The following is a 26,692-nucleotide window of genomic DNA, read 5'->3' on the forward strand; positions in this document are numbered from 1 at the left end:
ACATTGGCACGATCATGACTCACTGCAGCCTTGACCTGGGCTCAATTGATTCTCCTGCCTCAGCCTCCTGAGGAGCTGGGACTACAGGTATGTGACACTAAGCCTGGCTAATTTTTTAATTTTTTGTAGAGACGGGGGTCTCACCATGTTACTCAGGCTGATCTCAAATTTCCTGAACTCAAGCAATCCTCCCACCTCAGTCTCCCAAAGTGCTGGGATTACAAGCATGAGCCATCAAGCCTGGCAAAAGTCATTTTTACTTAAAGTTTTCATCTCCTTGTAAAAGACAAATAGATCTGGAGAGGAAAGACAGTCCTGTTACTTAAGTCATTTACATCGCAACAGATATTTTGAAACGCTGAGCATGAGGCAATGTTCAAGGTACTGGGGATAAGAGAATGAGGAGGGTCCCTGCCCACAAGTCACGCACAGCCTAGTGAGGAGACCCTCGTGCTCATGAGTCGATGTTGGTAAGTTGATGGTTGCTAGGAAGGAGCTGGAGTGAGCGACAGAGGAGCACCGGAGTAGTTACATGTCAGCACTCCTGAGTCAGGAATGGGTAGAATGGGTAGAAACTTATAGACACACAATGAGCTGTAGTAAAGTGGAGAAGGCAGAGGAGACTCATGAAGGAAAGGAATTCCAGGCATGTTCAAAAGCATAGCAGGGAGAATTGGATGATGGGTTGGAAAGTGTCCCGTACAGCTAGAGTCAAGGGAACAAACCAGGAAGTGGGAAGAGATGGGGCTGCACTTTTTCTTTGATCTCTTACTAGGTTTTAGATACTGTGCTTTAGACCACTTACGTCATTTGATTCTGGTGACAATGCTGTGAGTTGAGCCAGATTATTACTCCCAGTTTACAGATAAGGAAGATAAGGCACAAAGAGGTTATGTAACTTGCCCCAGAGTCTCAGTGCCAAGCTTCAAGCCCGGGGTCTGCTAGCATCTTCTAGTCATGAGAGAGGGAGGGTCGAGAAGCATAAAGCCACGCAAGTCTTCAAAGAGATCTGAGGTGACAGAACAGTGAGTACCTAACCCGAGTATAAAGTACGCCCGCCCACTCATGCTTGGTTTGAGGGCCAGCCTACTAGGTGGACGGAGACAAAGTGGGGGACAGCTTAGAGAAAATTCAGGGCTTCCTCCTTTGCGCTCATTAAGATAGCATCAACCTCCAAGAAGTTATGACCCAGAGTTGTGCAGGGGTGGAATTCACCTCCCTACCCAGAAGCTTAGAAGGACCTCACCCCAGGTCTTGTGACTCGAGATCTTTAGCCATTAGGCCCAGGGCTCGCCATCCCCCACGGGACTGCGGAAATCGAATCTTCATGTCCCTTATCTCCCATCACTATCAGCCAACACCGGGGTAAACTACCATGAACAAACATTTCATGCTGCAACACCAGCAAATCCATAAGGTTTCATATGGTTCCTTGTCCCAGATTCAGCCAAGTTCTGCCCTTACCTCCTGAATGCTGCCACGCCACCCTCCAAAACCTCTGCCTCATCATGTGCAAACTCCTTTTTACCCTCAACCTTCTTTTTGGAGGATCCTTCCCACCTCCTTGCCTTAACTGAAGCCTCTGATGACACCACTTTGCAACAGCCTTTTCTCTTTTTTTTTGAGACAGAGTCTCGCTCTGTCACCCAGGCTGGAGTGCAATGGCACAATCTCGGTTCACTGCACCTCCGCCTCCCAGGTTCAAGCGATTCTCCTGCCTCAGCATCCCAAATAGCTGGGATTACAAATTCGCGCCACTATGCCCAGCTAATTTTTGTATTTTTAACAGAGACGGGGTTTTGCCATGTTGGCCAGGCTGGTCTTGAACTCCTGACCTCAGGTGATCCACCCGCCTCAGCCTCCCAAAGTGCTGGGATTACAGGCATGAGCCAATTCTGTGGTTTTTACCACCTAAATAAAAGCCTCGACAGCCTGGTTTTCTCTTATCTTTTCTGCCCCCTCTGTCATCCAAGCAACTGTCACCCAGCAGTCTGCAAATAACTTTCTCTCCAGTCTCCCTGAGGCCACCCCCATCTGTTCTCTACACTGAACCTAGAATAATCTTTTCTTTTCTCTCATATGCCCTTTCTGTCTGCAGCCCTCCTGTGACTTCTAATCATCCCAAGGATGAAGGGCAGTGTCCTCCGCATGGCTTGCAAGGGTCTGCTGGCTCGAACCTCAGCCAGGTGCCCACACTCATCTTTTCCAACTTTGCTTTTTTGTCTGTGCATTCCCACTACTGTGGCCTCTCTTAGCTCATCAAGTGTTCCTTGTTTCCTCAGCACACAGGCCCTTTGTCCAGCTGTTCCCTCTGCCTGGACACCTTTCCCCCTTCCCAGCTGGCTCCTGGTTGGGGTTATGTCTTTTGTGGAACTAGGTTACTGATATGGTTTGGCTGTGTTCCCACCCAAATCTCATCTTGAATTGTAACACCCACAATTCCCACATGTCATGGGAGGAACCTGGTGGGAGGTAATTGAATCATGAAGACAAGTCTTTCCCATGATTTTGTTCTCGTGATAGTGGATAAGTTTCATGAGATCTGATGGTTTTAAAAACAGCAGTTTCCCTGCACAAGCTCTCTTTTTACTCGCTGCCATCCATGTAAGATGTGACTTGATCCTTGCCTTCTGCCATGATTTTGAGACCTACCCAGCCATGTGGAACCGTAAGTCCGTTAAAACTTTTTCGTGTTTAAATTACCCAGACTTGGGTATATCTTCATTAGCAGCATGGAAACAGACTAATACAGTTACCTTCCTTCTCAGTACATGATTCTGGTTTAATTGTGTATTGTTGGATGATTGTTTGTTTAATTGTTACATCCTCTGCCACTGACCTACTCATCTCTTCAAATAAGATGTATTGACAATCTACTCCATCCTAGGCACTGGAAGTAACATTGAATGAAAAAGACAAAAATCACTGTCCTCTGAAGTTTATAGTCTATGGAAGGAGACAGAATAACGAATTATTTAAGAGAAAGATCTCATATCTTGATGACTAGCACTATAAAGGAAATAATCAGGGAATGGGGAGGAGAGCAAGGTGTGTGTGTGAGAAGGGGTGTGCAGTGGCTTGCAATTTAAAATAGGATAATCAGGGATGGCCTCGTGAGAATGTGACATTGGAACAAAGTCATGAGAGAAGGGAGGGAATTTGGAAAAGCTCCAGGCAGAGGGACTAGCAAGCACGAAGGCCAGAAAGTGGCAAGGTGCCTGACTTCCTCTTAGAGGACCTGTCAGCTGGCCACCCTGGTTAAGCAGAGAGAAAGGAAGAAGATGGAGTCCGAGATAGCGGAGGGAGGTATGGGAAGGAGACCCCATGGAGATCTTGCAGGGAGGACCAGCTTCATGGGTGTGCCACCTGGACAGTCACAAAGGACCCCACACTCAGAGTCCTGTGCTGGATCGAATGCTTTGCTCTCTTGAAATTCTTAAGAGTTTAAGCAAGGCCCAGCCCTTTTTGCAGTCAGTCCTGCCTGTAGGACCTAGTGAGTCACTGTTCCTTCTGCCAGGTCTAATCTAGTGGAGACTTTGGCTCTCCCTCTGAGCAAGACAGGGATCCCATTGAAGGTTTTGAGCTGAGGAGTGACATGATCCCACTTACACCTTAGCAAGGTACTTCTGGCTGCTCTAATGAGAAGAGCTGAATTTTAGTAGCAAGGGTAGGAGCAGAGAAGTTGGTGAGAAGTCTCTTGCAAATAATCGGAATAAGAGATTCCCATGGCTCACATTTGTAATCCCAGCAATTTAAGAGGCCGAGGCGGGTGAATCACCTGAGGTCAGGAGTTCAAGACCAGCCTGGCCAACATGGTGAAACCCCATCTCCATTAAAAATTTTAAAAGGCCTGGCACAGTGGCTCATGCCTGTAATCCTAGCACTTTGGGAGGCTGAGACAGGAGGATCACGAGGTCAGGAGTTCGAGACCAGCCTGGCCAATAGGGTGAAACCTCATCTCTACTAAAAAGACAAAAATTAGCCGGGCATGGTGATGCGCCTGTAATCTCAGCTACTCAGGAGGCTGAGGCAGGAGAATCACTTGAACCTGGGAGGTAGAGGTTGCAGTGATCCGAGACTGCGCCACTGCACTCCAGCCTGGGCAACAGAGTGAGACTCTAAAAAAAAAAAAAATTAGCTGGGCGTGGTGGCACACACCTGTAATTCCAAGTACTCAAGAAGCTGAGGCAGGAGAATTGCTTGAACCCAGGAGGCGGAGGTTGCAGTTAGCCGAGATGGCGCCACTGCACTGCAGCCTGGGCGACAGAGTGAGACTCTTTCTCAGGAAAATAAAGAATAAGAGATTCATTTGGCCTGGGCCAGGGTGGCAAGACTGGTTGGATCCCAGTTATGGGGGACATGTAGAGTCAACATTTCCTGACACGTGGACTATCAAGTATAAGAAAAGCTGAACCGAGGGTGGAGTTGATGACTTGGGGTGAGTATCTGGAGGATGAATTTACCCTCAGATGAACCCTGAAAGGATGAAGGAGCAAGGTCTGGGGGAAATCAGAAGTTCATGTCAGGATATATTACCTCTGAGATGCCTGTGGGTCATCCAAGGGCAGCGGCCAAGAGGCAAGTGATGTTTTGGAGTCCAGAGTTGAAGTGAGAGTTGTGGGCTCTGGGGACTTTTAATAGACAAATTATAGTTGTATATATTTACTGAGTACAAAGCAATGTTATGATTTTTGAATATAATATGAAATTATTAATGAGTGACTTAACTTATCCATCACTTCCAATATTTGACCTATTTTTTTGTGATGAGAGCATCTGAGATTTACTCTTTTAACGAATGGAAATGTGCAGTACTCAGTTGTTAGGGATAGTCACCATGCTATGCAATAGATCTAAACAAAAATCAAACTCATTCCTTCTGCCTAAGTGAGGCTTTGTATCCATTGATTATCATCTCCCTGTTCCCGCCACCAGCTAGTCTCTGATCACCATTGTTCTACTCTCTGCTTCTGAGATCAGCTGTTTTAGTTTTCACATATAAGTGAGAGCATGTGGTGTTTGTCTTTCTGCATTTTGCTTATTCCACTTAGCATAATGTTCTCCAATTCCATCCATATCATCACAAATGATGGAACTTCTTCCTTTTATAAGGCTGACTAGTATTCCATTATATATATATATATGCCATATTTTCTTTTTCTTTCCTTTTTTTTTTTTTTCTGAGATAGGCTCTCACTTTTTTTTTTCCACTGCAGTGGCATGATCTCAGTTCACTGCAACCTCCACCTCCTGGGCTCAAGTCATCCTCCCACCTCAGCTCCCCAAGTAGCTAGGACCACAGGCATGCACCACCACACGCAGCTAAGTTTTTTGCATTTTTTGTAGAGACGGGGTTGTGCCATGTTGCCCAGGCTGGTCTCAAACTCCTGAGCTCAAGCAATCTGCCCAAAGTGCTAGGATTATAGGCGTGAGCCGCTGCACCTGGCCTGCCACATTTTCTTTATTCATTCATTCATCCACTGATGGACCCTTAGGTTGATTCCGTATCTTGGCTATTGTGGCTAGTGCTACAATGAACATGGGCATACAGACTTCTCTTCAACACGCTGATTTCAAATTTTGTGGGTAACTACCCAGAAGTGGGATTGCTGGATTATATGGTAATTTTATTTTTAGTTTTTTGAGAAACCTCCATGCAATTTTCCATAATGGCTGTATTAATTTACACTCCCACAAGCAGTGTACAAGAGTTCCCTTCCTCCACATTCTCATTAACATTTGTTATCTTTTGTCTCTCTAATAATAGCCATGCTGACAGGTGAGAGGTGATATCTCATCGTGGTTTTAATTTGCATCTCCCTCATGAGCTCTGTTTTTGCTTTTTGTGTTTTAAATAGAGATGGGGTCTCACTGTGTTGCCCCAGCTGGTCTTGAACTCCTGGACTTAAGGGCTCTTCCTACTTTAGCCTCCCAAAATGCTGGGATTACAGGCATGAGCCACTGAGCCTGGCCAGCTCTGTTTTTATGCTGAATATATTCCTAGCATTTGTGGGAATATAGTGCCTGGAAGATAGCAGCTGCTTAATAAGTATTTGGTTAATGAATGAATGAAGCAATGTAGAACACACTAGGAGAGGTGACATATGGGAAAGTGTTATATATACAGAATGAATAAAAACTAAACCAGAGTTAATCCGTAACATCAGAATTTTCCTTTAAGATAAATTGCTCATAAAAAATGGTGAGGGAAAAGATGAGATTGCCTCACTCATGATTGCTCTCTTGTTTCAGAAGGAAATGAACGTCATGGTCTTGCATCCATTTAACAAATGCTCGTGTACTAGGCTGTGCGCTAAACACAGCCTTCTATCCTCTCCACAGCCCCCAAGGCAGATATATTCTCCAGTTCTTTTTTTTTTTTTTTTTTTTGAGACGGAGTCTCACTCTGTCACACAGGCTGGAGTGCAGTGGCATGATCTCGGCTCACTACAACCTCCACCTCCCAGGTTCAGCGATTCTCCTGCCTCAGCCTCCCGAATAACTGGGATTACAGGCTCTTGCCACCGCGTCCAGCTAATTTTTGTATTTTTAGTAAAGACGGGGTTTCACCATGTTGGCCAGGCTGGTCTCGAACTCCTGACCTCAAGTGATCCGCCTGCCTTAGCCTCTCAAAGTGCTGGGATTACAGGCGCGAGCCACTGAGTCTGGCCTCTCCAGTTCTTGAGTAAACACACAGAGGTTCTGAGAAGAAATCTGTCCGCAGGTTACAGAGGTAACTAAGATATGAAGGTGGGATTCCAGCTACTTCACCTCCCATGCATAAAGGCAATTCGTTCTTTTTCCTTGGTTCACATCTTGTTATCTCCATAATCTAATTTGAATATTCTCAGGAAAACCATCTTGGATTTCGACTCCCCCTTTTCCCCTAAAAAGATTGCCATACATTTGTGTTTTCTTTTTCTCCTACAAAGAGGGGTTGTTCTCTGTAGGACAATTCAGATCTCAATTCTGTGGTCGTTGTGACTCTATTTCCAAGGAAACCTTAAGAAATTCCTTCTCAATTGAAGTAGACAGACAGGCCAGAGCTTATGACCCCAGCTTTTTTTTTTTTGGAACCGAAGCCTCCATTGGAATAGCTGTGGTTCACTGAGTGTATGTCACAAGCAGTTACTTCCAGGTCTTATTGAAAATCCTCACAGCAACTCTGTTGTTATTATTACCATCTTTTTTTCTAACGAGGTAAACTTAAAATCAAAGAATGATCCACCAAACCCTGATTCTAGTCCAAGCTTCTTTGTTCAAATCTTGTGAGTCACTCTATCCCAGTAGATTCCCAAAGAGGAGCTTCACGAAACTCTTGCCCTGCCCCTCTACCTTCCTTAAGAACTACTGAATCAGGCCAGGCACAGTGGCTCATGCCTCTAACAGCACTTTGGGAGGACGAGGCAGGTGGATCACCTGAGGCCAGGAGTTCGAGACCAGCCTGACCAACATGGCGAAACCTCATCTCTACTAAAAATACAAAAATTAGCCAGATGTGGTGGCACACGCCTGTAGTCCCAGCTACTTGGGAGGCTGAGCAGAGAATTGCTTGAACCCAGGAGGTGGAGGTTGTAGTGAGCCAAGATTGCACCACTGCACTCCAGCCTGGGCAACAGAGCAAGACTCTCTGTCTCAAAAAAAAAAAAAAAAAAACTACTGAATCAGGATCACAGCTTAGGGGCTGGGATGTCTTTATTTAGACATCCAAGAAAATTCTTATGTAGTCAATTTGTATGACATTTAGGAACTGATGCCTTGTTTTCTGAAACAGAGCTCTAGTTGTAGAATCTTCAAGATTCTCTTTTAATAAGCACTGTACATCAAGGACTATTTCAAATTACCTTGAATCCTGAACATGGTCTCTCTTAATCTTTATTATTCTTATAGATAAATGAGGGGCAGGGGGAAGTGGAGGAGTAAGATGAGTAAAGTTCCAAGTAAATTATATTTGTTCTTCCCGAACAAATGAAGAATGAGGGTTATGCAGTCCGAAAAACCAGCAGGCTTAAAAATGTAAGAACTATACATTTAATGTGTATAGCTCTGGCCCAATGTAAGCGTTTGCCTCAGAGTGCAGTCAGTGGAAGGAAGGAAGGAAGGAAGGAAGGAAGGAAGGAAGGAAGGAAGGAAGGAAAGAAGGAAGGAAGGAAAAGAAGGAGAGAGGAAGGAAGGGAGGAAGAAAGGATGGAAGGAAGGGAGGGAGAGAGGAAGGAAGGAAAGAAGGAAGGAAGGAAGTAGGTAAAGAGTGAAACTATCACAATAGAAGTTATGTACTTGAACAACAACAAAAAAAGAGGAAGTAGGGAACTTGATGGGCAAGACAAAATGTAGAGGAAAGAGAATAAGGAAGGGAGGAAATAAACAAAAGACAAAAAAGTTATTATGAAGTTCTAATTAGCAGCCCAAATGTCAGCAACTCTTTCTGATTCATTCTAATTAGGTTTGTCTTCTATTTAATTGATTTTGATTTTGTCATTTCTACTATAGTGTGTGTGTGTGTGTGTGTGTGTGTGTTTTATTTTGTAAAGGTAGGTTTTGCTCTGAATGTCAAGGCAATTTCAGCTCCTGAAAGAGAAGCTAACTATTATTTTCAGCTCTTAAAACTGAAAAAAAGAAAGAAAGAAAGAAACAGAAAGAAAAGAAAAACTCTACCCTCTGGGGAATTTGCATACTAGGCAGACTTGGGTGCCCCGCAGTGGGTGGTTCCGGCTGAGAGTTTGTCTATTCTTGGATGTCTGTGCTGAGGCAGAGTGGGACGGAAATTGTTCACTGCTGCTTTAGGACCTTAGAGTCATTTCTTTTAATGGGGTTCAACTGTCAAATCAAATCTCCCAACCTGTGTAAAAGGCTCTTGTAATTACATGTGTCATCTCTTTTCACGACAAAACTCAAAACTGGTTTGTTTCTGAGGTACTGAAATGCAATCTTTCTCCTACATTAAGAGGATTGCTTTCTTTTTAGAGGAAGGGCTGGGGGGATTTTTTTTTCCCCACTTTTTTTGTTAACAAAAGCATGTGACAAGTCAACCAATCTTCCTCAAGGTAAAACAGGGGCCTGTTTTTCTTTGAGTAATTATGTGATGTGCCTGACTTTCAGGTGTGTGGCTTTTAAATACAACAAATCAACGTTAAAGATTAATTCATTCAATTACAAGGCAAGAATCTTTGTTGCCTATTCAAACATATTTTCTACTTTAATAAATTCATAGCTTAAAAAGCCAAAAGACAGTGAGATCACCAATAATAAGCCTCTAATGTTTGGAACTCAGTCTGTAAGATCATTTTTTTTTTAATTTATCAAAATATATAAGTTTTACAAACTATACATATATATTAAGTGCTCTCTAAATGATTTATATATGTGTATGTGTGTATGTATGTGTGTGTGTGTATGTGTGTATATATGTATATATATGTATATTTTTATTTTTAGACAGTCTCATCCCGTTGCCCAGGCTGGAGTGCAGTGGCACGATCTCAGCTCACTGCAGCCTCCACCCCAAGAACCTCAAGTGATTCTCCTGCCTCAGCCTCCACAGTAGCTGGAATTACATGTGTGCACCACCATGGCCAGCTAATTTTTGTATTTTTAGTAGAGACAGGGTTTCGCCATATTGGCCAGGCTGGTCTCGAACTCCTGGCCTCAAGTGATCTGCCCACCTTGGCCTCCCAAAATCGTGGGATACAGTCATGAGCCACCGCGTCTGGGCCAAAATATATTTATTTTTAAGCTTTGGTATAAGTTTCTATACCCAGATATTCGGGGAAGCCTGTAGACTACCAATGTTTTGTTTTTATTATCTGAAACTCTGATTCAGAATTCATGAAATTTATGTAAAAATTATATTTAAGATGGGAATTCCCCAAGACAACATTTTTATTGAGACCGTTTTAGTCTCTTAAATCCTGGACTATATAAGCAATAAAAATGAAAACAAAACAAAACAAAGCAAGTACATGCGTTCTCTAGATGATTCTAAATAAGTAGTTATTAACCCATCATTTTTCCGTTTAACATTTTAACACATTGACCTCAAGGAGTTGCAATAAAAGGAATGGGTATATTATACAAAGCCATTAAATTATAAATGAATGGTATTAATGACAAATTTTCCCAGACCCAGAGGGAAACTCAGGGAAAATATAAAATTGCCTTCAAAGACAACAAAATGAAAAATAAATGTGACATATGGACCTTAGGAAAAAATGGAAATCAAGTGCACATGAGATAAATAGATAGGGCCAGGCATGGTGACTCATGCCTGTAATCCCAACACTTTGGGAGGCCAAGGTGGGCAGAGCACCTGAGCTTAAAACTTTCAGACCAGCCTGAGCAACATGGCAAAAACCTGTCTCTACCAAAAATATTATACACAAAATTAAACGGGAGTGTTGGCGTGCACCTGTAGTCCCTGTTACTCAGGAGGCTGAGTAATTGGAGGATCACTTGAGCCTGGGAGGAGGTTGCAGTGTGCCCAGATTTTGCCACTGCACTCCAACCTGGGTGAAAGAGTGAGACTCCGTCTTAAATAAACAAATAAAAATTTAAAAAATAATAAAAAGAGATAAGGAGATAGGTATGAGATTTTTACTTGGTTTATTTATTTCAGTGTGTACAGTTGCACTATTTTTTTTTTTTTATGATTGTAGTTCTTTTTCAAAGTTATTTCCCTCAGGAATTTCCTTAAATATGTATGTGAATGGAAGCATATAGCTTCAGAATGAATAATGCTTTTAATAAAATGACGACTGAGGAAACTTGGAGAAATGTACCAAATCAATGATTCCCTGGACTTTGAGATTTTATATACTACTAATAAATTTTGTCCTTAAAAAGGTTGAGGCTGGGCATGGTGGCTCAGGCCTGTAATCACAACACTTTGGGAAGGATCACTTGAGCCCAGGAGTTGGAGACCAGTCTGGACAACATAGTGAGACCTCAGTTTCTACAAAAAAAAAAAAAAAAAATTAGCTGGGCCTGGTGGTGCTTGCTTGCAGTCCTAGCCACTCAGAATGCTAAGGCAAGAGGATCGCTTGAGTCCAGGAGTTTGAGGCTGCAGTGAACTATGATTGCACCACTTCACTCTAGCCTGAGTGACAGTGAGACTCTCTAAAAAAAAATTTAAAAACAAACAAACAAACAAAAAGAAACAGTAGAAAGCATATAGAATCATGGTAAGAGATAGCATTTATAAAAAAATCAAAGAAATATAGCTTCACGAAAAACTCCCTACATTGCCCTTTTAATTTTTCTGTGAGGAGATAGCATTGAGAAAATACATGACACTCTGGCCAAATAGCACTCTCTGAGCTAAATATTTAAAATATTAACTACTTAGTAAACCAAATCAGTGTCAGTTACAAATCAAGCAAATTGTGCCTCCTTTTATGAGGATAAATGTAAAAGCTCACCTGATTAATCTCACAACTACTAGTGGTACTGCCATTTGGTACATTTTTAAGATTACCTCCTGAGCATCCAGTTTTCATTATTATGCAAATTAGCTAAAACAAAGCTCAAAATAACTCCAGTTACCTTCCCAAATAGCAGAATAGAAATCAAAAGGATGGAGATTAATCCCATCAATCTTGAGACAAGAAACCGGAAAACACCAAAATAGGAAATTTCATAAATAAGTTTTTTTCATAGATGAAACCTGACTGAAATTTGCTGGATGTGTATATACCTCCTATCTATGAAAGAACACTTAAGATCGGTGTCCTATAGTTGCTCTGATCATGGACACTAACTAGTATGTGCCTGTTTCAGTGAAGATACTGTGTTTTGTTATACCATGATGTTTCATTCAAGGAAAATTAAAGTCCCAGGATGCTTTATGAAAACAAACTTCCTGTTAGCAATGCAGTAAGTACTCTTGGCTATGCTGGTACCTAATGATTTACCCAACTTAGGTAAAGAAGTTACCCAGCTAAAGTATGTCTAGGTCTTGTCAGTGCAAGTAGTTGACAACCAAGTCCTTACTGTCCACTAGACCTACGTCTTGATTCCAGAGAGAAAGGAGATTCTCCAAGACTGGGGAATGACATTCCGGGAGTGCCAGTATCGCCTCTGCCTCCCTACTGCCAGGAACAGACTGAAGATGGCCTTCTCTCAGGGTTGAGACCAGGAAGGGCCATCCTGGGATGCATGGCACATGCCAGCTCTTGGGGACCAGAGTCCATTCCCATCATGCAGAGGCGGCATCAGCTACGGAAAAGAGTCTTCAAAGTGGAGGGACAAACCTGGCATCCCTGTACAACTTCCTCTGGATTCCTCATAGTTTCCTCCTTGCAGTACGCACAAAGGCACCCAGTAAACGAACGTTAGACCCTGGAACACTTCATTCTTCATAGAGGAGAGGGACATGCCTAAGTTAGTGAAGCAAATATGCGGTAAGTTCCCCGATGGTTCTGACTTGCCTGTTCAGCACAGGCTGTGCAGTCCCTTCTCTTCATTTTAAATCATTCATGAGGCAAGAACAATCTAGGTTAATCCAAATTAACATGGCCCAACATTGTTCCCTTCCTGGCTGAGCCAATTACTCCCACACGTACTACATTTTCTGCTGCATATACAACTTCAAACTACAGCTCAAGTTTTTTTCTTCAGTATGGTAAAATTCAATGTCATGAACCATAGCTAGGTTAAAATTCTGATTTAAACATTTTGGTGACTATATTTCTAACACTTTTTAATTGCTTCAACACCTAATAGAGTTATAAAAAAGAAAAATAAATATATATAGCTCAGATTTTAATTCTCCTACTCTGCAACTCCAAATAAATTCAGAAAAATGTCTCAGTTTCATTTATTCAAAAAATGGCAATTTGTAGTAATAAATGCTAATCTGGGAGGCTGATTTGATTGTTCTAATTACCAAAAAGCTTAGCATTTTTTTTTATTAGAAGAAGGGGAAGTGGGGAAGACAGTGAATATATAAAATATTACTTCCACTAAGCATATTTTTCTGCAATAAATGCATGGCATTTAATCAGTAACTATATAAATGTCCTCCATGGTTCACTGAATCTTTTACCACTCCATCACCATCACCCGCCCCCAAGCTATTTTGTATATGCGAGGACACACGGGTAATTACCTGGACATTCCCCTTCTTTTTCCTTATGTAAAACAGTTGCCTGGTGGTTACTGTGTTTAAAGATTTCTTGTATGCTGTGCTTTCAAGCATTAAGAATTCAAATTTATCTCACTATAGAAACAAGAACCCAAAGTGCCAAAAAATGATCATAAATACCAGTTGAACCCAACGGGTATAATACTTACATAATCCTCACTTTCACCACTTTTTCTTTCCCAATGAGGTAAGAGACAGACTATAGGCTACTCCCAAAATACTCAAAGATTTTTTTCCCTTTTTTATTTAACCATGTGTAATGTAACCCGTAAGAATGGAACCAGGTTCGTCTGAATCCATTGTGTCATTCATGTCCCTTTGAGAATCAATTCCATTACACTGGCCTTCACACATTCCACAGGACATTTCCTATGTCGGAGTTTTCTAAACTATGAAATTGTTATTCATTATTCTGTGAGTTTTGGAGAATCAAGACATGGAAGAGACATCACATCAGTCTGTGCATACCTATGCATCGTGACATTAAATTGTCACCGGGTATGTACCCAAACCATTAAATGGGACCTTGCCTCAGAGATCATAAAGGCTACACCCTTTTGTAAGTAAAGCAAGGAAGGTCTGGGAAGGTTGGAAGTGACTTAAAACCCATCCAAGTCACTAGTGGCAAAATCAGGACCGAAATCCGGTCACCATAAAGGCCGTCTCCATGCTTGCTTCCGGCAACAATTCTCAGGTCGCCTTTCCTGGCTCTACCATGAATATGATAAAAATAAAAATAGGGGATGGGATAGAACAGAATAACCATTAGCGGTGCCACAATTTACAAACACAGGTTTCTATAAGATCCTGTCATTCATTTTTTCCCCAGCCTTCAAGATCAAATCTATTTATTGTCTTTTAACGTGTTTTATTCAAAATCTTTCTTCTTCTTAATTAGTTACATTTTCAGAGGGTACATATGCATAGATGCAGTAAGTTTTCAGTTTAACTTCTTCTGAGATAGTTTACTGACATTGCCCTAGCTATTTTTTTCAACAAATAATGTTGGCAATTTTTTTTAAAAAAAATAGAGGTGGGGTCTCACTATCTTACTCAGGCTGGTCCTCAACTCTTGGGCTCAAGCCATCCACCTGCCTCGGCCTCCAAAAGTGCTGGGATTACAGGCGTGATCCACAGTCCCTGGTCTATTTTTTCACTTCTATCCAAATATATTCAGAAAAATGGCCAATACAGTGCTCTGTTCTCTGATAAAGTAGTTATTGAAGGGGACTAGAGAAGTAAAACAAACAGAACAAAAAACCCAATAGTCTTTATTACTTCTTTTTAATTGTTTAACTTTATTACTGTTGCACCATTTATACAATTACATATAATTTCAATGCATCCATTGTACATTTTTTTGTTTTTTTGTTTTTTCCATTTTCCAATGAGTGGTGTGTTGGTGTCTGTGACACAGAATGGAAGAGAAACTGGAACTGCAATGAACGCAGACTTTTTTTTTTTTTTTTCATTTCCACTGACCAATAAACAGAACTACAGGTGCACCCAACCACGGACATGCATTAACTCGTCATGAGAAATCTAGGTAGGCTAAGTAGGATGAGAGAATGTTTGTCACTCCCAAAAATATCTGGAGAGGAAGAATGGAGGATTGGCATTGAGATCCATGTGGACAAGCTAAGTGGGCTCTGTCTGAAAGCTGGCATTCATCCACAACATTAAAAAAATATCAAAATAAGAAAGGCTGTAAATTAAAAAGAAAACACAGAAAATACTGCTCTCATAAAGATCTGATTGCCTTGGCACAGGCCCTGTGGGCAGAATCAAACGCATCACTCCCAACTCCCATTGCAGAAGAAAAGCTATTCAACTCTCAGCGGTGGAGGAGTGCATGTGGCGGCAGTTTCAGGTACAAACGATGTACTGCACTTTCAGACGCGGATCTTGGAAATCCAGGACTTCTTGGTAAAGTTGACTGAAGGTATATTAGATATTTCCCCACAAAAATACTATTTGGATTCTCCCACCCCCTCCCTCCCTTGATGGGACAACATCCTTTATTTTTCCTTGGGCAATACATATCATTACTTCCAATTTGAAACAAGTTAGTATAGGAGAGAGAGAGAGAGGAGAGATAGGAGAGGAGAGAGAGAGAGAGGAGATAGAGAGAGAAAGAGAAAGAGAGAGAGAGGAGATTGTTTTAAGTGGTATTATTTTTCCTATAGGCTGTCCTTGTCACTCTTTCACGGCTACGGTTTGATCGGAATTAGCTGCCGGGGCCTCCACCGGCTTGGGCTCTTCTGCGGAGGCTGCGGAGCCCTGGGCCTTGGGTGTGGAACTAGGCGCTTCCGTGGCTGCGGGGGTCTCCTTGGAAGAGGGGGCAGCCTCCGAGCTGCCGGGTTTTGAGTCTGAAGCTGGGGCCCCGTCACTTTTGGTCTCCTGGGCGGCAGGAGCTGCGGGTGCCTCAGTCTTTTTGGGTTCCCCTTCCTCCTTGCTGGGCTCCTCCCCGGCGGCAGGGGCCGCGCTCTCGGCCGGGGCCGCGGCGGCCTCAGCAGCTTTGGGGGCCTCGCCGCCCGCAGCGGGGCCGGGGGCCGCCTGCTCCTGCTCGGGCGCCTTCGGGGGCTCAGCCTTGGCCTCTGCCGCGCCCTCCGTCTTCTCGGGCTCCGCCTTCGGGGCCTCCTCCTTGGCAGCCGCCGCGTCCTTCTCGCCCTCCTTCTCCTCGGCCTTGCCCTCGGCGTCCTGGTCGGGCTTCTCCTTGCCCTCCTTGGCCTCGGCGGGCTCTGCGGCCGCCTGGGGCTCACTCTCCTTCGGGGTCCCCTCCTCTTCCGTCGCCGCGCCCTCAGCCTTCTTGTCTTTCTCCTTGGCTTTCTCGTCGTTCACATTGTAGCCCTTCTTCTTCTTGCTGAGCTTGCCTCCCATCTTGGAGTTCTGGAAGCAAACACAAAACAAAACAAAACGGCGGTTACTAGGCAAGTGTGGGGACCACAAAAAGCTGCATTTTGCAAAGCAAGGGGTTCTGGGCCTGCTGCACTGCACACCCCAAAGGGGTGGCATGGTAAACTATAGTTAAGCACAGTTAAATTCAATTTATTCATGTATTTATTTTTGAGACAGGGTCTCGCTATGTTACCCAGGCTGGAATGCCGTGGTGAGATCTCTTCTCACTGCAGCCTCCACCTCCTGGGCTCAGGGGATCCTCCCGCCTCAGCCTCCCACACAGCTGGGCCCACAGGTGTACCCACCACGCCCGGGTAATCAGTTAAATTATTATATTACACTGTTATTACACAATTAAAAGTTAAAAATTTTTAAAATAATCAAAAACATTAAGGAGCTCAATTAAGTGAGTTCTGCAATAATTTTAAATGAGTTTTTAAAACAATGTGTCAAGAAAAGAAATTAAGGAGCTCAGTTGTGGAGCTCCTAATCATAGCCAGTCGAGGGAATAATAAGCTGAGATCAAAGAATCAGTGATTGGAGGCAAAGTTTGTCAACCCTGGAGAGGAGGAGCGCTATCTGTTTTTCATCTGCAATCCCATGTCTGATGCAAACACCAAGCGTGGAACAGGCGTGTGCAGCATGGCAGGGGCAGCCATCTTAGACCCAGGTTAGAGCTAGAGAAAGGCGTTGCAATTTTAAAATGCTTGCTGGAGAAACTGCACAGCTGTAATAAAGCACAAATCACAGATTTCTAGAAAATAATCTCAAACTACAAACTCTCTCTGCCACATATGTGTGTGTGTTATATCAGCAAACACATCTTCAAACATGTAAGGTAAACAGGATTCAGTCTATCTTCTTACCAAGCAGGGGCAGTTATGAAAAAGCCAGTGTCTCTTGCTGGCTGTGTCTGACATAAATTCATTTCAAGGTATTTTCAGCTTAAAAAAAGTAGTTCTATAGTAACATAAAATTGTTGTTCATTATCAATTTCCTGGTTAGAATTCAAACTATACATGCACGTTCAATGGTCATTAACAACTGTCTTAAGGCTGCCGCTTTCATTCTGGCACAAGAAACTCGATTTGTATTTGAATCTTGAAATTCTCTCCTCTGAAAACCAAGCATTAAACCAGATAAATAATAAATTATAAATTTATAAATAATAAATTTCATCCAGAACCATGGCCAGAGCTAAATAGACACTTTTGGTGCGTTTTTTTTCCTTCAAGTCCATTTTTCTGTCACCACACATCAGTGAAAATCCACTGACATGTTGCTTTTGCAAAGAAAATGGTTGCTTTTCCTGGATGAAGCATGGCAGAAATCACATTATACTATCCTCGTTAGTCCCATAAATGAGAAAAGCCCAGGAGAGGGCATCAGCCTCGCCCTGGACCCCAAGGGAGGTTAGAAAGAGCAGGGGTGAACCACCTGGTTTTGCCCAGGTCAGGTCCACTGGCAGAACTGTACACACTCCTTTGCCAGCTTTGCAAATATATACATCCCTTATTTAGAAAAGAAGGATTTGCTGTTTATTACTTCCTTGGAATCAAGATTCATGACAGTGAAATAACCTATACTTATCTTATTAAAAGTCGAGTTTTTGGTGGAAGAAAACGAATTCTTCAGTCAAAATTTTTCTCACCATTCTATATGCTAATTTCTAATCTGGAATGACTTCAGTAGTTGGGGGAAGAGAAAAGCAATAAACTGAAATTTGACTAAAATACTATTCATATTCTCAAGAAAGGTCTTTATGATGTTACCTAAGATTCTCTTACACGTCCTTTTTTTTTAGAAAAGGGAGTGGCAATTGGTCATAACCTGCTTCAGACAGGCTCTATTGGATTTAATTTTTGATTATTTCTCCCTCAAAAGTAGAAACAAACATACATGGCAAAAAATACAATTAAATATACTTTCATCCTATAAGAAATCACAGAGCAGTACATGAAAATACAAAGAAATAAACCGGATCAATATTTTAAATTATAGCTTATAACTCTTCCATTGAATTCTTAACTAGTCAGTATGCACGAATGGCCTATACCAAATATAATTTCAGCTCTGATATTTCAAAATACATTGGGTCCCTTAGGTTGAGCTAAATAAGAAACAGGAAACCTAACAGGTCTGCCTTTAGGATCTTCTCTCAATCCAGTAATAGAAACCCATACACCAACTTAGAAATTACAGACACTAAGATAAAGTGCAAACATAGGGGGTCCAGTAAGTATAACATGGGGTGCTGCTTTCTGACACCCACAGCATGAAATTCTATACAGCAATCCCCAGAGGTCTAAAGTCATGTTGGGTTACAAACCTAAAATCTGAGTTACTAAAACTGGCTTTTCTGACACATAGTTAAGGCCACATTCTCTTCTTTGTTTTATGCCCAGCTGCGATTTGTTTCTGGGTCGAAAATGAACACACATAATCAAGTTATAAGTAAGAAAATATGTCTCAATCCAGTTTGTTTTTCAAACAAAGTTAACAAACGCCCCTGGCATTTTGCTAATTTACCTCTACTGGTTATATTGAGGTATCAGAGGGAGGCTCTTAGGACCCACCTGAACCCTCGAAAAGCAGGATTGTCTCATTATTTCCCAAGACCATATGCGTGAAGACCTTGCCTACAACATCTATTAACTGTTTCCTAGGTATCAAGCACAATCCTACTCATAAATATATTACATAAAATATGTAATCTCAACAGCACCATGGGGTAGTATGCCATTCACATTCTTCTTTTACCCATAAGGAAATCCTACTAGCCGAGTTCGTGGAGCTGTACTACGAGCAAAGGCCAAGTCCAGCAAAATTCAGTAAGGCAGGAAGGCACCATAGAGGGGATAGAAGGAACTCCACTGAGAAGCCGGCAACGGGGCAAAGCTCTCAGCCCAGGAATGTTATGCGCCTGGGTTACAAGGATGGTGCCACCTGGGGTAGTTCAGAACTCAGGTGTTGAGGGAATAAGGAAGAAATTCAGTATTTTGAGTATCCTCTGCCTCTCAACATTTCATCTTCCTATTTGCGAGAGAAGCTTTTTACCAAGAGAAAGCAATGAGCACACAGTTTAATGATTTCATTCTTTCTCTTTTCTTTTTTTTTTTTTTTTCTTGAAATGCAGTCTCAGTCTGTCACCTAGGCTGGAGTGCAGCAGCAGCACAATCTCGGCTCACTGCAACCTCCGCCTCCCAGGTTCAAGCAATTCTCCTGCCTCAGCCTCCCGAGTAGCTGAGATTACAGGAGCCTGCCACCATGCCCAGCTAATTTTAGTATTTTTAGCACAGATGAGGTTTCACCATGTTGGCCAGGCTGGTATTGAACTTCTGACCTCAGGTGATCTGCCCACTTTGGCCTCCCGAAATGCTGGGATTACAGGCGTGAGCCACCATGCCCAGCCGATTTCATTCATTTCTGTTACTTCTAATTTTGAAAGACATCATTTGGTATAGAAAGTTAGAAGTTGGAACTTCTAAGATTAAAATAAAGCAGTTAGAAAAAATACAGCAATAGACAATCCATGCTGAAAAGTCACTTCAACTAAAAAAGTCACTAAACCAAAGCTCTACCGAAAAGGCTGAGACTGACTTTGCATTTCTCCACAACTAGGAAATTCGCTAGAATTTTGTGGCACAGCAACAAAATTCAGACCAATGCTGAAGGCACTGACCTCAGCTCTATGTGTTTATGTATTAACCAAACACTAAAACTGACCTCTGTTATGACATCTCAGAAAAAAGCAAATTCTGGAGCTGTCCTTTAAAGACTGGGTGTGGTGGCTCACACCTGTAATCCCAGCACTTTGGGAGGCCGAGGTGGGTGGATCACTTGAGGTCAGGAGTTCAAGATCAGCCTGGCCAACATGGCAAAACCCCGTCTCTACAAACATTACAAAAATTAGCCAGGCGTGGTGGTGCACACCTATCACCCCAGCTACTGGGGAGGCTTGAGCCCGGGAGGCGGAGGTTGCAGTGAGCCGAGATCAGCCACTGCACTATGGCCTGGGCAGAGTGAGACTCTGCCTCAAAACAAAACAAAACAAAAAACAAAAAGCAAACAAAAAAGCTGTCCTTTAAAGAAAACTCGATGCCACAAGGGCCAAAATGACAGGCTTACCGATTAATATTGGCATAGAAAATAACCATAAACAGTAGTAGAGAGAGGAATTTCACTGAGTTTAATCTCGTAAATATTGGACAAGAATTGAATTTCAATGAGACTTTGCACATTGGGTCATGGCAGAGTATAAAAATCCCACCTCCACAGCACACCCACCCAGAATCCTTGGGCAAGTTATTCAATCTCATCGTCCTTCCGTTTCCTTTAAAATAAAAAATTTTTTTTAAATGTCAATTTAATGGGAATTTAATGTGAGGCCATGTGAGTACAACATTTTACATTTCCAGGGACTGCAAAAATGTTAGTTCCTTCCCCCATCATTTAATTTGAAAATTCTTAGATAATTCTTTGCTGGTAAATTCCAACAGAATAGTTAGAACACAGGTTCCACACACACAAGTTCTAGAATCAGGAATCTGAAGCACCACAATGAAAAGAACATTTAACATCTTTTAAAAATGTTTAATGTTATCAGAAAGATGTTTGGTATATGTGTTCCATGCATGCCCCTGCTGGTTCTATTTGTAAAAGAAGTTTTTACAGTTATCTGTTGTCACCATATTGTAAAAGTAAAATCTCTACTTCTTCGATCTGAATATTTTACATACTTAAGATTCTAAGAGGTTTTCAGTCTTTTTAAATATATTAACAGTCCATTCTACCAAGAAATCAGTTTCTACACAGCGATAAAAACCAAAAATTAGTTAAATCCATTCCTCCCAATTAGAACGAGTATTGGAGTGATCAGAGAAAGAGAAGAGGGGGCTGGGTGTGGTGGCTCACACCTGTAATCCTAGCACTTTGGGAGGCCGAGGCGGGCGGATCACCTACGGTCAAGAGTTCAAGACCAGCCTGACCAACATGGAGAAACCCTGTCTCTACTAAAAATACAAAATTAGCCAGATGTGATGGTGCATGCCTGTAATCCCAGCTACTCAGGAGGCTGAGGCAGGAGAATCGCTTGAACCTGGGAAGTGGAGGTTGCGGTGAGCCGAGATCGCACAATTGCACTCCACCCTGGGCAACAAGAGCAAAACTCTTGTCTCAAAAAATAAAAATAAAGAGAAGAAATGTAATTCCATTTTTTGCTGTCCCCTCACCACCTCTTCATCACTTGGTCCAAGGAAACAAGAGAAAAGTGTTTTGATCACCAAGATGGAAAAGGAATCCCAATTCTTTTACTCATTTAATGCCTCAAATTTCACGTGTAAAGGGTAAAAACCTGGTCTACAGCTTCTCTTGGCTAATAAGCTACACACACCATGTTAACGAGAGAAGCTAACATTGTCAAATGTCATTTTGTTTTGCTACTTCCCGCAGAAGAATATTGTTCTTTTACCATATGTCAAATAGCTTAATAGAGATACTAACTTACATCTTTAAAATCCCCCACAACTATCTTGTGACTAGTTTTATTCCCTTCCACCTTATAAAACCAAGCCTCCATCCAATTAATCCCACCTGGCTAGAAACAGCTATTCTGGAAGAAACGTGTTAAAGTTCTGCTTTTTGGTGAAGAGAGAAGAGAATGTGCTATTCGAGCACTGTGAGTCGATCAGAGCAACCTGGGCTGGAAAGCAGGCAAATCAGAGGGAGGCCTGAAAAGGTCAGAGGGAGGGTTGGAAGTGATTATTCATCACACCAGCCTGGTCCTTTTTTGCCTACACCTGCCAGGAAACTCAAAAAGTGTTTGCATCCGTGGAATACATACCTATCACCTTCTGAGTCTCACTTCCTATAACTGATGTTAGCTTAGACTACACACTCAGTCCTGACACAAATCTTTCTTTCGTTTATTGGCAGCAAATCTTGTTCCCTAATAAATAAAAGTGTACATTTATGAACGTTCATGAAACTTTTAAAGACAAGTTTCTCTAACTTCTTCATGCCTAGGAAGGCCATAAAAGAGCAACTTCATAGCTAGGTCGGCAAGGTAAGGTGAAGTTTTTTTGTTGTTGTTTGTTCGTTTGTTTTTGTCCTCAGAGACAACTACGCTTTAGTGTCTTCAGAGGATCTGGTTAAAAAATCAATAAATAAAAATAAAGAATGAACATAGGCCTAAAAAATAGGTTTTAATTCTTCCTCCAAAGCAAATTAAAACAATTCTGTTGAGTCTTAGAGCTAACAAGTATTTCTTATTTTACAGAAATTTCTATTTATAGGAAAAATATGTGGTCCTATGCATTGCTATAATAGCAAACCCCCAAAAAAGAAAAACCAGTAAACTCCTTCTTACTATTGAGAGCTTAAATTTAATATGAAAATTTCTTTGGGAGAGTAAAGGTGAGAAATAATTTGAAATCTGATGTTATAATGAAGACACTCTGTAATAGAGACAATCTCCTCTACCGAGTTTTCCAATTGCTTGTTCCTTTTTCTCCAGGAAGCCTGTCAGGGAACACAGAAGATATTCCTTATCGCTTCAGATTATCTGCTGTGTTTATTTTGTACACAGAATCCACAGGACACACTGGGTCCAGATCCCCTCTGTACACGCTATTTTAATAGCTAAGAATTTCACTAAAAAACCACAATTCTTACAAACTATAATATGATCCCCTCTGTACACACTTAATAGCAAATAATTTCACTAAACAACCATGATTTGGCTGCTGACATGACCAACTCATCCAGAACTTTCCTAATACGCACTTACATTTTTTCTTACCTTACACCACTCCATTAGCACAGCCTACTGTATTAAAATTCAGTCTTTCAGTTTGAGAAAATAAAGGTGGAAGAGTAGATAGCAAAATGCCGTATAAGAAAAAAATAAATTATGAAATATTTTATTTGTTTGACTTGTGTCAAAAACAAGCCACCTAGCACTCAGTATGAAGTTTGCTAAAAACGATACGTGTGCTAGGGGTTGCTCTCCACCGTCAACAAAGTGCTATGAGACTCAGTGGTTACCTCCCACTCTGGATCTCAAATTTCCTAATCAGTAAAACAACGATACTTAAAGTGTATTCTCTTTCTAGGGGGAAAAATAATTTTATGAATGCTTCTGGCACTAAATAAAATGCAATGCAAGATAAAAAAAACAAGTGATATTATCAATAGAGTTCAATACATCTGCTAATCACTGTCATAAAAATATATCATCTTACACCCTGAAGATTAAATTGACAACCAGCTGCTATTACTATGATTGGATGTCTTCATACGTCATTTCAATATGTGAAGCTTGCTGAAAATTAGAAATAAAAAAAATTTTAAAAAGCAAAAAAAAAAAAAAAAAGGCTTGGAGCAGTGGCTCACGCCTGTAATCCCAGCACTTTGGGAAGCTGAGGCAGGAGGATCACAAGGTTGAGAGTTCAAGACAAGCCTGGCCAACATGGTGAAACCTCGTCTCTACTAAAAATACAAAGATTAGCCAGGTGCAGTGGCGTGCGTCTATAGTCCCAGCTATTTGGGAGGCTGAAGCAGGAGAATCGCTTGAACCCGGGAGGCGGAGGTTGCAGTGGGATGAGATCGTGCCACCGCACTCCAGCCTGGGGCCTGGTGACAGAGCAAGACTTCGTCTCAAAAAAAAAAAAAAAAAAGCAAAAAAAAAATACAAACAAAAATTGTAAAATGACACCCAAATATTTATTAAAGCACAGAATGTTTTTTAACGTTTTCAATTATATTTAGAAAATCTTCTCAGAATAATGTGTAAACTCTGTAAGGAATGAGTCAGGATGGAATGGCTCACTGAAGACATCTCAGATAGCGTCATAACTGTCAGAAAAGTCAGGTTTCATCAGCTTCACTCACGCAGAACTAGTTCACAGTGCCCTGGCTGTGGAAGACACTCGGTTGTTTCCCCTTTACCTACTTTTGATGGGTCATCTACCAATCACTGGTGGTCCTGCCTTGCAAGACCCAATCTCTTTGAGCAAGCGTGCTTCCTAAAAATAACCAAACCATCTTTTCCTTTTATGCGATGCTAAGTAGTATCAGCCTACAGATACTTTAAATTATCCTTTCAAATATAGTTTAAATCAATCTCACAAGGGCTAATCACAATTCTCGAAAACTAATGTGATATTCAGTTTAGTGTTATGTAGAAACGTTGAGAAAAATAAAGTGGGAAAAGTTCTCAGCCCCAAATTTCCAGCGCAATACAACCACTTAACAAAATAAAACCAGGGTGTATCACCATTTTTACAGAGCTATCCACAGGCAACATTTTGAAAGATTATGTTTGGAGTTCCTACATTGAGAAAGAGTTCCAGGTCAGATATAGCCTTTTTTTTTTTTTTTTTTTTTTTTTTGAGACAGGATCTTGCTGCTCTTGTCGCTCAGGCTGGAGTGCAGTGGCGTGATCTCGGCTCACTGCAACTTGCGCCTCTCGGTTCAAGTGATTCTCGTGCCTCAGCCTCCTGAGTAGCTGGGATTACCTGTGCACCACCACACCTGGCTAATTTTTGTATTTTTAGTATTTTAGTAGAGACGGGGTTTCACCATGTTGGCCAAGCTGGTCTCAAACTCCTGACCTCAGGTGATTCGCTTGCCTCAGACACCCAAAGTGCTGGGATTACAGGCGTGAGCCACCATGCCCCGCCCCAGATATAGCTTTTAATGCCAACTTTAGGAATATCAACAAGGAGGCCATGGTGAATTCAAACACAATAAGGCAAAGATTCATTACTCTTATATGAACAAGAGCAAGAGTGAGAATGAAATAAGGAGGGAGGGAGACAGAACAGAGCAAGCAAGGGAGGGAGAGGTGGCGAAGGAACAGAGAAAACGCCTCTCATTTTGAATAAATTCTCTTTTCATCATCCTTAAAACTGCTTTTTCTGAAAATCTACTCCTCCAGACATAATCTTTTTCCTGCATTTTTAACTTATGGAAACTGAAGCCACATATACTGTTCCTTAAACTTCTATAGCAGGACACTGTCAGAGACACACCAGGGTGAAAATATCCCGCACTGTAGGATTTAAATCATACCTCCATTCTGCCCCAAAGTGACAGCAATGAATCGGGAAGCCCAAAGGGTTAGTGTCCCTTGCTCTGTGGTGCTACCAGAGGAACCCAATTTGACCAACAACTGCTGTGGCGACTGGAGTTACTGAGCTGACCTGGTCTTCAGCAGGACTTATTATGTCCTTAATAGAAGACACTTCTGCCCCTTGCAGTGACTAAGGGTTCTCAAATCCCTTTGCTGGTACCAAGTGAAAACGCATGGGTCAGCCCTGCTGCCTATGCATTCTTTGGGTTTGGGTGAAGACTCCTGCAGTATTTAAATACACAACCCTATATATCAGAATGGTATCTAATTAACATTTGAGCTGGAAGTTGTTCTAATAGCTTTGCAATGAAATGTGAGGTTTCTGAGAACTATCATTTATTACTTCCTTTCTTTAGTCCTTTAAATAAAACACTTACTAAACAGGTTGTTTGGATATAGGAGAGCAAGAAAGGAAGAAATGCTGGCTCAAAAGGAGTATCAAGTAGGAAAAACAATAGTGTTATCATTACCACCATTAAGAGGATTTCAGTGCTTTGTGGCAGGTCTAAGTGATGACATGCCATCAGGTTTCCAAAAGATGCCCTCCAGAGACCAGGGTCGTCCAAATAGCTCTCAAGAGCCCTTCTGCATTTTTGGTGGCAAGCAAAATTATGGGTAATGAAATGCTAATGTTTATCTCAGCCTATACACTTAATTTTAGAAGGTTTGATATGCAGAGGCTCACCATTTGTGGATTGTTGAACCTTCATTTCAGTAGCACTTTGTTGGTTACATCCATTATTTAATGTTATTCAAGTCTTTGCATGAAATGGTTTTTGGATGAAAAATGGCAAGCCCCCCAATATACCATTGCCCTTCTTCAGAAAATGCAACCTTGCACAATGCACAATTTCCAGGAGTTATCCACCCACAAGCCAAGGGGGTTACATGCACTGGGTCCTTCCCATAATTACCACATGTGCTCCATGATATCTCCAATTAGATTTTTCATTAACACATTTTTACATTTACGTTGCTCTGTCAATGAACAATACCATGGTTCTGTAATGTAATAAGAATCACTGGCATACATTAACTGCCATATAAAATAAGAAAATGATATCAAATTTCTCCATATGATTTGAAAGTTACTATGTTCACTACTTTACATGCCGTTCCTATTTATGTCTTCTTTCCCTGCATTATTATAATATCTAAGCACTTCCTATATAGGGCAGTTTGAATCATACAAAGGCCCTAACCACTATAAAGTTTCTACTTTGAAAATGCAAATTTGGATTTATTAACCATTTCATCTAGAACCAGCGGAATAAAGTTATTAAGGATGAGATCAGACAGATGACAATGGAGAAGATGGCTCCAAGTCTATAGCAAAACCCAACATAAATATGCAACAATGTGTGTCAGAGACTGGAGTGTTATTTCTGGTTTGATTGCAGCTTCATCATTGCAATCAAGACAAGAAGTCATCTCCTTTTCATTCTGTTTCCATCTTATAATCAGAAAAAAATATATCTGCTTACAAAGATGCAGGGAATGAATCAAAGTTTCAAGACAAAGTT

General features: G+C 41.6%; 1 protein-coding gene across 1 annotated transcript in view; it reads right to left on the reverse strand.

Annotated features, from left to right (window-relative positions):
* Positions 1-14,408: 14,408 nt before the first annotated feature.
* Positions 14,409-26,692, reverse strand: part of BASP1 (brain abundant membrane attached signal protein 1) — a 59,221-nt gene continuing 46,937 nt past the window's right edge. The window contains exon 2 of the mRNA XM_019013564.4: positions 14,409-16,027. Within this exon, the coding sequence (XP_018869109.1) occupies positions 15,335-16,018 (684 nt within the window). The 5' untranslated portion in view covers positions 16,019-16,027 and the 3' untranslated portion in view covers positions 14,409-15,334. The remainder of the gene's footprint in view (positions 16,028-26,692) is intronic.

This window comes from Gorilla gorilla, chromosome 19, assembly GCF_029281585.2.
Source record: "Gorilla gorilla gorilla isolate KB3781 chromosome 19, NHGRI_mGorGor1-v2.1_pri, whole genome shotgun sequence".
Taxonomy (NCBI): Eukaryota; Metazoa; Chordata; class Mammalia; order Primates; family Hominidae; genus Gorilla; species Gorilla gorilla.